Source organism: Oncorhynchus nerka, linkage group LG16 (assembly GCF_034236695.1).
Source record: "Oncorhynchus nerka isolate Pitt River linkage group LG16, Oner_Uvic_2.0, whole genome shotgun sequence".
NCBI classification, from domain to species: Eukaryota; Metazoa; Chordata; class Actinopteri; order Salmoniformes; family Salmonidae; genus Oncorhynchus; species Oncorhynchus nerka.
The window spans coordinates 50418579-50431681 of record NC_088411.1 but is presented as its reverse complement, the minus strand read 5'-3'; the positions used below and the strand labels follow the sequence as shown (position 1 = coordinate 50431681).

Below are 13103 nucleotides of genomic sequence, written 5' to 3'. Positions count from 1 at the left end.
CTGGACATGGGCTGTGGAAAGGAGACAACATGTTAGTTACCCTGCTGTTCTGGACATGGGCTGTGGAAAGGAGACAACATGTTAGTTACACCCCTGTTCTGGACATGGGCTGTGGAAAGGAGACAACATGTTAGTTACACCCCTGTTCTGGACATGGGCTGTGGAAAGGAGACAACATGTTAGTTACACCCCTGTTCTGGACATGGGCTGTAGAGAGGAGACAACATGTTAGTTATACCCCTGTTCTGGACATGGGCTGTGGAAAGGAGACAACATGTTAGTTACCCTGCTGTTCTGGACATGGGCTGTGGAAAGGAGACAACATGTTAGTTACCCTGCTGTTCTGGACATGGGCTGTGGAAAGGAGACAACATGTTAGTTACACCCTGTTCTGGACATGGGCTGTGGAAAGGAGACAACATGTTAGTTACACCCTGTTCTGGACATGGGCTGTGGAAAGGAGACAACATGTTAGTTACACCCTGTTCTGGACATGGGCTGTAGAGAGGAGACAACATGTTAGTTATACCCCTGTTCTGGACATGGGCTGTGGAAAGGAGACAACATGTTAGTTACCCTGCTGTTCTGGACATGGGCTGTGGAAAGGAGACAACATGTTAGTTACCCTGCTGTTCTGGACATGGGCTGTGGAAAGGAGACAACATGTTAGTTACACCCCTGTTCTGGACATGGGCTGTGGAAAGGAGACAACATGTTAGTTACACCCCTGTTCTGGACATGGGCTGTGGAAAGGAGACAACATGTTAGTTACACCCCTGTGCTGGACATGGGCTGGCTCTCACACTGCTGCCCCAGACATGGAGCCCTTGAGGCTGGGACCTTAAGGACATTTACTCTTCCTTGATGCATTGAACTTCTTGAACTTCCTTGATGCATACAAGACCCCGCCCTCTGTTCGGCAAATCTGACCACAACTCCATTTTGCTTCTCCCCTCCTATAGGCAGAAACTCAAACAGGATGTACCAGTGACTAGAACCATTCAACGCTGGTCTGACCATTTGGAATCCACATTGCAAGATAATTTTGATCACGCGGACTGGGACATGTTCCGGTCAGCCTCAGAGAACAATATAGATTTATATGCTGATTCGGTGAGTGAGTTTATAAGGAAGTGCATAGGAGATGCTGTACCTAGTTTTACAATATAGATTTATATGCTGATTCGGTGAGTGAGTTTATAAGGAAGTGCATAGGAGATGCTGTACCTAGTTTTACAATATAGATTTATATGCTGATTCGGTGAGTGAGTTTATAAGGAAGTGCATAGGAGATGCTGTACCTAGTTTTACTATTAAACCTATCCGAACCAAAAACTGTGGATAGATGGCGGCATTCGTGCAAAGCTGAAAGCGCGAACTACCTCATTTAACCATGGATAGATGACCGAGAATATGGGCGAATACAAAACAGTGTAGTTATTCCCTCCGCAAGGCAATCAAACACGCGACATGTCAGTATAGGGTCAAAGTGGAGTCACAATTCAACGGCTTAGACACGAGATGTGGCGGAGACTACAGACAATCAGCCGACGTCCAGACAAACTAAACACCTTCTTTGTCCGCTTTAAGGCAGTGCCACCGACGCAGCCCACTACCAAGGACCGTGGGCTCTCCATCTCCGTGGCCGACGTGAGTAAGACATTTAAACGGGTACATCGCGAGGCTGCTGGCCCAGACGGCATCTCTAGCCGCGCCATCAGAGTATGCTCAGACCAGCTGTCTGATGTGTTTACGGACATATTCAATCTCTCCCTATCCCAGTCTGCTGTCCCCATATGCTTCAAGATGGCCAACAAAGATAACTGAACTAAATGACTATCATACTAAACACTACTACTATCAAGTTTACTAAACACTACTACTACTATCAAGTTTACTAAACACTACTACTACCAAGTTTACTAAACACTACTACTACTACCAAGTTTACTAAACACTACTACTACTATCAAGTTTACTAAACACTACTACTACTAAGTGTACTAAACACTACTCCTAATACTATGTGTACTAAACACTACTACCACCAAGTGTACTAATCACTACTACTACTACTAAGTGTACTAAACACTACTACTACTACTAAACACTACTACTACTTCTACCACTAAGTGTACTAAACACTACTACTACTAAGTGTACTAAACACTACTACTACTACTAAGTGTACTAAACACTACTACTACTACTAAGTGTACTAAACACTACTACTAACACTAAGTGTACTAAACACTACTACTAATACTAAGTGTACTAAACGCTACTACTAATACTAAGTGTACTCAATACAACTACTAGGTGTACTAAAAACTACTACTACTTCTACTACTACTAATAACATGCGTACTAAACACTACTACTAATACTATGTGTACTAAACACTACATGTACTAAACACTACTACTACTTCTACTACTAAGTGTACTAAACACTACTACTACTACTAAGTGTACTAAACACTACTACTTTGTGTCCTAAACACTAATACGATGTGTCCTAAACACTACTACTACGTGTCCTAAACACTACTACTACGTGTCCTAAACACTACTACTACGTGTCCTAAACACTACTACTACGTGTCCTAAACACTACTACTACGTGTCCTAAACACTACTACTACATGTCCTAAACACTACTACTACGTGTCCTAAACATTAATACGATGTGTCCTAAACACTACTACTACTTCTACTACTAAGTGTACTAAACACTACTACTACGTGTCCTAAACACTACTACTAAGTGTACTAAACACTACTACTAAGTGTAATAAACACTACTACTACGTGTCCTAAACACTACTACTACTACGTGTCCTAAACACTACTACTAAGTGTACTAAACACTACTACTACGTGTCCTAAACACTACTACTACGTGTCCTAAACACTACTACTACGTGTCCTAAACACTACTACTATGTGTCCTAAACACTACTACTACGTGTCCTAAACACTACTACTACTTCTACTACTAAGTGTACTAAACACTACTACTACGTGTCCTAAACACTACTACTACTTCTACTACTAAGTGTACTAAACACTACTACTATGTGTCCTAAACACTACTACTACTTCTACTACTAAGTGTACTAAACACTACTACTATGTGCCCTAAACACTACTACTATGTGTCCTAAACACTACTACTACGTGTCCTAAACACTACTACTACTACGTGTCCTAAACACTATGTGTCCTAAACACTACTACTACATGTCCTAAACACTATGTGTCCTAAACACTACTACTACGTGTCCTAAACACTACTACTACGTGTACTAAACACTACTACTATGTGCCCTAAACACTACTACTATGTGTCCTAAACACTACTACTACGTGTCCTAAACACTACTACTACTACGTGTCCTAAACACTATGTGTCCTAAACACTACTACTACATGTCCTAAACACTATGTGTCCTAAACACTACTACTACGTGTCCTAAACACTACTACTACGTGTCCTAAACACTACTACTATGTGTCCTAAACACTACTACTACGTGTCCTAAACACTACTACTACGTGTCCTAAACACTACAACTACCTGTCCTAAACACTACTACTACTTCTATTACTAAGTGTCCTAAACACTACTACTATGTGTCCTAAACACTACTACTACTTCTACTACTAAGTGTACTAAACACTACTACTACCTGTCCTAAACACTACTACTACTTCTACTACTAAGTGTACTAAACACTACTACTATGTGTCCTAAACACTACTACTACTTCTACTACTAAGTGTACTAAACACTACTACTACCTGTCCTAAACACTACTACTACTTCTACTACTAAGTGTACTAAACACTACTACTATGCGTCCTAAACACTACTACTACTTCTACTACTAAGTGTACTAAACACTACTACTACCTGTCCTAAACACTACTACTACTTCTACTACTAAGTGTACTAAACACTACTACTACATGTCCTAAACACTACTACTATTTCTACTACTAAGTGTACTAAACAGTACATGCCCTAAACACTACTACTAAGTGTACTAAACACTATGTGTCCTAAACACTACTACTACGTGTCCTAAACACTACTACTATTTCTACTACTAAGTGTACTAAACACTACATGCCCTAAACACGACTACTACATGTCCTAAATACTACATGTCCTAAACACTACATGTCCTAAACACTACTACTACTTCTACTACTAAGTGTACTAAACACTATGTGTCCTAAACACTACTACTATTTCTACTACTAAGTGTACTAAACAGTACATGCCCTAAACACTACTACTACATGTCCTAAACACTACGTGTCCTAAACACTACTACTACATGCCCTAAACACTACTACTACGTGTCCTAAACACTACTACTACATGTCCTAAACACTACTACTACGTGTCCTAAACACTACGTGTCCTAAACACTACTACTACATGTCCTAAACACTACTACTACATGTCCTAAACACTACTACTACATGTCCTAAACACTACTACTACATGTCCTAAACACTACTACTACATGTCCTAAACACTACGTGTCCCAAACACTACTACTACATGTCCTAAACACTACATGCCCTAAACACTACTACTACATGTACTAAACACTACTACTACGTGTCCTAAACACTACTACTACGTGTCCTAAACACTACTACTACATGTCCTAAACACTGTGTCCTAAACACTACTACTACATGTCCTAAACACTACATGTCCTAAACACTACTACTACGTGTACTAAACACTACTACTACGTGTCCTAAACACTACTACTACGTGTCCTAAACACTACTACTACATGTCCTAAACACTACTACTACATGTCCTAAACACTACTACTACATGTCCTAAACACTACTACTACATGTCCTAAACACTACATGCCCTAAACACTACTACTACATGTCCTAAACACTACATGCCCTAAACACTACTACTACGTGTCCTAAACACTACTACTACGTGTCCTAAACACTACTAATACGTGTCCTAAACACTACTACTACATGTCCTAAACACTACTACTACATGTCCTAAACACTGTGTCCTAAACACTACTACTACGTGTCCTAAACACTACTACTACGTGTCCTAAACACTACTACTACATGTCCTAAACACTACTACTACATGTCCTAAACACTACTACTACGTGTCCTAAACACTACTACTACGTGTCCTAAACACTACTACTACATGTCCTAAACACTACTACTACATGTCCTAAACACTACTACTACATGTCCTAAACACTATGTGTCCTAAACACTACTACTATGTGTCCTAAACACTACTACTACGTGTCCTAAACACTACTACTATGTGTCCTAAACACTACTACTACGTGTCCTAAACACTACTACTAACTACTACTACTACAATGTGTACTCAACACTACTACTAACTACTACTACTACGTGTACTCAACACTACTACTAACTACTACTACTACGATGTGTACTCAACACTACACCCTCTTACCTGGTTCCTCCAAACAGGATGATCCGATCTCCCACCATGCAACAGCACTGTCTCCTCCTGGGGCACGGACCTTTACCCTGCGGCTCTACCTTCTTCCACGAAAACGTCTCTGGAGGACATGTGTTCACGCACACACAAACAAATACATTTAAACACTCAGACAAACATACACAATCACGTGTAGGCATGTATAGTAAAACCTTGTATAGCCACTACACCATGCCATTTCAGTGGGAGGTGGGTCTGAATGAAACAGCTATATCCTATGTAAATGTATATATACAGTGGGGCAAAGAAGTATTTAGTCAGCCACCAAGTTCTCCCACTTAAAAAGATGAGAGATGTAATTTTCATCATAGGTACACTTCAACTATGACAGACAAAATGAGAAACAAAAAATCCAGAAAATGATTTAAAAAAATATATATATATATTTACAAATTATGGTGGAAAATAAGTATTTGGTCACCTACAAACAAGCAAGATTTCTGGCTCTCACAGACCTGTAACTTCTTCTTTAAGAGGCTCCTCTGTCCTCCACTCATTACCTGTATTAATGGCACCTGTTTGAACTTGTTATTAGTATAAAAGACACCTGTCCACAACCTCAAACAGTCACACTCCAAACTCTACTATGGCCAAGACCAAAGAGCTGTCAAAGGACACCAGAAACAAAATTGTAGACCTGCACCAGGCTGGGAAGACTGAATCTGCAATAGGTAAGCAGCTTGGTTTGAAGAAAACAACTGTGGGAGCAATTATTAGGAAATGGAAGACATGCAAGACCACTGATAATCTCCCTCGATCTGGGGCTCCACGCAAGATCTCACCCCGTGGGTTCAAAATGATCACAAGAACGGTGAGCAAAAATCCCAGAACCACACGGGGGGACCTAGTGAATGACCTGCAGAGAGCTGGGACCAAAGTAACAAAGCCTACCATCAGCAAGGGCATTGAAGATGAAACGTGGCTGGGTCTTTCAGCATGACAATGATCCCAAACACACCGCCCGGGCAACGAAGGAGTGGCTTCGTAAGAAGCATTTCAAGGTCCTGGAGTGGCCTAGCCAGTCTCCAGATCTCAACCCCATAGAAAATCTTTGGAGGGAGTTGAAAGTCCGTGTTGCCCAGCAACAGCCCCAAAACATCACTGCTATAGAGGAGATCTGCATGGAGGAATGGGCCAAACTACCAGCAACAGTGTGTGAAAACCTTGTGAAGACTTACAGAAAACGTTTGACCTCTGTCATTGCCAACAAAGGGTATATAACAAAGTATTGAGATAAACTTTTGTTATTGACCAAATACTTATTTTCCATCATAATTTACAAATAAATTCATTAAAAATCCTAAAATGTGATTTTCTGGATTTTTTTTCTAATTTTGTCTGTCATAGTTGAAGTGTACCTATGATGAAAATTACAGGCCTCTCTCGTCTTTTTAAGAGGGAGAACTTGTACAAGTGGTAGCTGACTAAATACTTTTTTTGCCCCACTGTAGCTACAATGCTACTCTGGATAAGGTCAGGTAGAGAGAGAGAGACACTTGTTTTGGCAATGTAAACATATGTTTCCCATGCAGCCCCTTAAATTGAAATTGAATTGACAGAGAGACAGGGAGAGACAGAAAGAGGTCAGAGAGAAAGAGAGAAAGAGAGAAAGAAAGAAAGACAGAGACAGAGAGAGGCAGAGAGACATGGAGGGAGAGAGAGAGACAGGGAGAAGGTTAGAGAGAGCGTGGCTGCCAGGAGAGTGACTGCTGAATGTCCATGTGTTCAATCATCCCTAATAAGACAGCACCATGGACATCCACTTAGACTGGCTAGCTTCAATAACTACGGCAACATGGTGTTCAGGCCATTACATAGACAGACAGACAACAGAACGTGGATGGAACAGGTTATACTGCTGTCTAGTGGACAGATTTAGAACTGCAGATGGCTTTGTCATATCCAATTCCCCCCCAAAAAAATTGTCACATGCTTCGTAAACAACAGGTGTAGACTAACAGCGAATTGCTCTCTTACGGGCCATTCCCAATAATGCAGAGATAATAACACAAGGAGATAAATACACAATCAGTAACAATAAATAGGACACAGGGTACTACTGCCAAGTCGATGTGCAGGGGAACAAGGCAATACAATGTGGACATATAGGTAAGAATAAAGTGAAATCAGGATAGATAATAAACAGTAGCAGCAGTGATGAGTCAAAAGAGTAGAAAGGGTCAGTGCAGTGAAACACCTGTCCTGTCAAACTAACACCAGCTCCATCCCTGTCCTGTCCTGTCAAACTAACACCAGCTCCATCCCTGTCCTGTCCTGTCAAACTAACACCAGCTCCATCCCTGTCCTGTCAAACCAACACCAGCTCCATCCCTGTCAAACCAACACCAGCTCCATCCCTGTCCTGTCCTACCAAACCAACACCAGCTCCATCCCTGTCCTGTCCTACCAACACCAGCTCCATTCCTGTCCTGTCAAACCAACACTAGCTCCCTGCCTGTCCTACCAACCCAACACTAGCTCCCTGCCTGTCCTACCAACCCAACACTAGCTCCATGTCTGTCCTACCAACCCAACACTAGCTCCCTGTCCTACCAACCCAACACTAGCTCCCTGTCCTACCAACCCAACACTAGCTCCCTGTCTGTCCTACCAACCCAACACTAGCTCCCTGTCTGTCCTACCAACCCAACACTAGCTCCCTGTCTGTCCTACCAACCCAACACTAGCTCCATGCCTGTCCTACCAACCCAACACTAGCTCCCTGTCTGTCCTACCAACCCAACACTAGCTCCCTGTCTGTCCTACCAACCCAACACTAGCTCCCTGCCTGTCCTACCAACCCAAAACTAGCTCCCTGCCTGTCCTACCAACCCAACACTAGCTCCATGTCTGTCCTACCAACCCAACACTAGCTCCCTGTCTGTCCTACCAACCCAACACTAGCTCCATGTCTGTCCTACCAACCCAACATTAGCTCCCTGTCTGTCCTACCAACCCAACACTAGCTCCCTGTCTGTCCTCCCAACCCAACACTAGCTCCCTGTCTGTCCTACCAACACTAGCTCCCTGTCTGTCCTACCAACACTAGCTCCCTGTCTGTCCTACCAACCCAACACTAGCCCCCTGTCTGTCCTACCAACCCAACACTAGCTCCCTGTCCTACCAACCCAACACTAGCTCCATGTCTGTCCTACCAACCCAACACTAGCTCCATGTCTGTCCTACCAACCCAACACTAGCTCCCTGTCTGTCCTCCCAACCCAACACTAGCTCCCTGTCTGTCCTACCAACCCAACACTAGCTCCCTGTCTGTCCTACCAACCCAACACTAGCTCACTATCTGTCCTACCAACCCAACACTAGCTCCATGTCTGTCCTACCAACCCAACACTAGCTCCCTGTCTGTCCTACCAACACTAGCTCCCTGTCTGTCCTACCAACACTAGCTCCCTGTCTGTCCTACCAACCCAACGCTAGCCCCCTGTCTGTCCTACCAACCCAACACTAGCTCCCTGTCCTACCAACCCAACACTAGCTCCATGTCTGTCCTACCAACCCAACACTAGCTCCATGTCTGTCCTACCAACCCAACACTAGCTCCTGTCTGTCCTCCCAACCCAACACTAGCTCCCTGTCTGTCCTACCAACCCAACACTAGCTCCCTGTCTGTCCTACCAACCCAACACTAGCTCACTATCTGTCCTACCAACCCAACACTAGCTCCATGTCTGTCCTACCAACCCAACACTAGCTCACTGTCTGTCCTACCAACCCAACACTAGCTCCCTGTCCTACCAACCCAACACTAGCTCCCTGTCTGTCCTACCAACCCAACACTAGCTCCCTGTCTGTCCTACCAACCCAACACTAGCTCCCTGTCTGTCCTACCAACCCAACACTAGCTCCCTGTCTGTCCTACCAAACCAACACTAGCTCCCTGTCTGTCCTACCAACCCAACACTAGCTCCCTGTCTGTCCTACCAACCCAACACTAGCTCCCTGTCTGTCCTACCAACCCAACACTAGCTCACTGTCTGTCCTACCAACCCAACACTAGCTCACTGTCTGTCCTACCAACCCAACACTAGCTCCCTGTCCTACCAACCCAACACTAGCTCCCTGTCTGTCCTACCAACCCAACACTAGCTCCCTGTCTGTCCTACCAACCCAACACTAGCTCCCTGTCCTACCAACCCAACACTAGCTCCCTGTCTGTCCTACCAACCCAACACTAGCTCCCTGTCTGTCCTACCAACCCAACACTAGCTCCCTGTCTGTCCTACCAACCCAACACTAGCTCCATGTCTGTCCTACCAACCCAACACTAGCTACATGTCTGTCCTACCAACCCAACACTAGCTCCCTGTCTGTTCTACCAACCCAACACTAGCTCCATGTCTGTCCTACCAACCCAACACTAGCTCCATGTCTGTCCTACCAACCCAACACTAGCTCCATGTCTGTTCTACCAACCCAACACCAGCTCCCTGTCTGTCCTACCAACCCAACACTAGCTCCATGTCTGTCCTACCAACCCAACACTAGCTCCCTGTCTGTCCTACCAACCCAACACTAGCTCCCTGTCTGTCCTACCAACCCAACACTAGCTCCCTGCCTGTCCTACCAACCCAACACTAGCTCCCTGTCTGTCCTACCAACCCAACACTAGCTCCCTGTCTGTCCTACCAACCCAACACTAGCTCCCTGTCTGTCCTACCAACCCAACACTAGCTCCCTGTCTGTCCTACCAACCCAACACTAGCTCCCTGTCTGTCCTTCCAACCCAACACTAGCTCCCTGTCTGTCCTACCAACCCAACACTAGCTCCCTGTCTGTCCTACCAACCCAACACTAGCTCCTTGCCTGTCCTACCAACCCAACACTAGCTCCCTGTCTGTCCTACCAACCCAACACTAGCTCCCTGTCTGTCCTACCAACCCAACACTAGCTCCCTGTCTGTCCTACCAACCCAACACTAGCTCACTGTCTGTCCTACCAACCCAACACTAGCTCCCTGTCTGTCCTACCAACCCAACACTAGCTCCCTGTCTGTCCTACCAAACCAACACCAGCTCCATGTCTGTCCTACCAACCCAACACTAGCTCCCTGTCTGTCCTACCAACCCAACACTAGCTCCCTGTCTGTCCTACCAACCCAACACTAGCTCCCTGTCTGTCCTACCAACCCAACACTAGCTCCCTGTCTGTCCTACCAACCCAACACTAGCTGCATGTCTGTCCTACCAACACAACACTAGCTCCCTGTCTGTCCTACCAAACCAACACTAGCTCCCTGTCTGTCCTACCAACCCAACACTAGCTCCCTGTCTGTCCTACCAACCCAACACTAGCTCACTATCTGTCCTACCAACCCAACACTAGCTCCCTGCCTGTCCTACCAACCCAACACTAGCTCCATGTCTGTCCTACCAACCCAACACTAGCTCCATGTCTGTCTGTCCTACCAACCCAACACTAGCTCCATGTCTGTCTGTCCTACCAACCCAACACTAGCTCCATGTCTGTCTGTCCTACCAACCCAACACTAGCTCCATGTCTGTCTGTCCTACCAACCCAACAATAGCTCCCTGTCTGCCCTACCAACCCAACACTAGCTCCATGTCTGTCCTACCAACCCAACACTAGCTCCCTGCCTATCCTACCAACCCAACACTAGCTCCCTGTCTGTCCTACCAACCCAACACTAGCTCCCTCCCTGTCCTACCAACCCAACACTAGCTCCCTGCCTGTCCTACCAACACTAGCTCCCTGTCTGTCCTACCAACCCAACAATAGCTCCCTCCCTGTCCTACCAACACAACACTAGCTCCCTGCCTGTCCTACCAACCCAACACTAGCTCCCTGTCTGTCCTACCAACCCAACACTAGCTCCCTGTCTGTCCTACCAAACCAACACTAGCTCCCTGTCTGTCCTACCAACACAACACTAGCTCCCTGTCTGTCCTACCAACCCAACACTAGCTCCCTGTCTGTCCTACCAACCCAACACTAGCTCCCTGTCTGTCCTACCATCACTAGCTCCATGTCTGTCCTACCAACCCAACACTAGCTCCATGTCTGTCCTACCAAACCTCACAATTTAAAATGGATCTATATATTTTTATTTTTACGGTTTATCACCTGGGTTGAACTTCCAAAGGTCGTTGAAGTGTCGGTCCAGACGAGCGTTGTAGCCCCCGAATATATACAGCTCCCCGTTACAGGAAACTGGAGGAGAGAAAGGAAAATGAATAGAACATGACCTGATCTGTCTCTAATAAATCATATGGTGAGTAACAAAGGAAGAAGCATATATAGACACCCCAACAGGAACAGTGGGGTCCTAGACACCCCAACAGGAACAGTGGGGTCCTAGACACCCCAACAGGAACAGTGGGGTCCTAGACACCCCAACAGGAACAGTGGGGTCCTAAAGACACCCCAACAGGAACAGTGGGGTCCTAAAGACACCCCAACAGGAACAGTGGGGTCCTAAAGACACCCCAACAGGAACAGTGGGGTCCTAGACACCCCAACAGGAACAGTGGGGTCCTAAAGACACCCCAACAGGAACAGTGGGGTCCTAAAGACACCCCAACAGGAACAGTGGGGTCCTAGACACTCCAACAGGAACAGTGGGGTCCTAGACACCCCAACAGGAACAGTGGGGTCCTAAAGACACCCCAACAGGAACAGTGGGGTCCTAGACACCCCAACAGGAACAGTGGGGTACTAGACACCCCAACAGGAACAGTGGGGTCCTAGACACCCCAACAGGAACAGTGGGGTACTAAAGACACCCCAACAGGAACAGCGGGGTCCTAAAGACACCCCAACAGGAACAGTGGGGTCCTAGACACCCCAACAGGAACAGTGGGGTCCTAGACACCCCAACAGGAACAGTGGGGTCCTAGACACCCCAACAGGAACAGTGGGGTCCTAGACACCCCAACAGGAACAGTGGGGTCCTAGACACCCCAACAGGAACAGTGGGGTACTAGACACCCCAACAGGAACAGTGGGGTCCTAGACACCCCAACAGGAACAGTGGGGTACTAAAGACACCCCAACAGGAACAGCGGGGTCCTAAAGACACCCCAACAGGAACAGTGGGGTCCTAGACACCCCAACAGGAACAGTGGGGTCCTAAAGACACCCCAACAGGAACAGTGGGGTCCTAAAGACACCCCAACAGGAACAGTGGGGTCCTAAAGACACCCCAACAGGAACAGTGGGGTCCTAAAGACACCCCAACAGGAACAGTGGGGTCCTAAAGACACCCCAACAGGAACAGTGGGGTCCTAAAGACACCCCAACAGGAACAGTGGGGTCCTAAAGACACCCCAACAGGAACAGTGGGGTCCTAAAGACACCCCAACAGGAACAGTGGGGTCCTAGACACCCCAACAGGAACAGTGGGGTCCTAAAGACACCCCAACAGGAACAGTGGGGTCCTAAAGACACCCCAACAGGAACAGTGGGGTCCTAGACACCCCAACAGGAACAGTGGGGTCCTAAAGACACCCCAACAGGAACAGTGGGGTCCTAAAGACACCCCAACAGGAACAGTGGGGTCCTAGACACTCCAACAG

The 13103-nt window shown here is 46.1% G+C and overlaps 1 protein-coding gene across 1 annotated transcript in view; it reads right to left on the bottom strand.

Annotated features, from left to right (window-relative positions):
• The window catches only part of LOC115126292 (kelch domain-containing protein 3-like), a 160944-nt gene that overhangs the window by 69918 nt on the left and 77923 nt on the right, over window positions 1–13103 (bottom strand). The window contains exons 7-8 of the mRNA XM_065002725.1: window positions 11653–11739; window positions 5503–5611 (exon numbers count right to left, since the gene is read on the bottom strand). Coding sequence (XP_064858797.1) covers window positions 5503–5611; window positions 11653–11739 — 196 coding nt within the window. The remainder of the gene's footprint in view (window positions 1–5502; window positions 5612–11652; window positions 11740–13103) is intronic.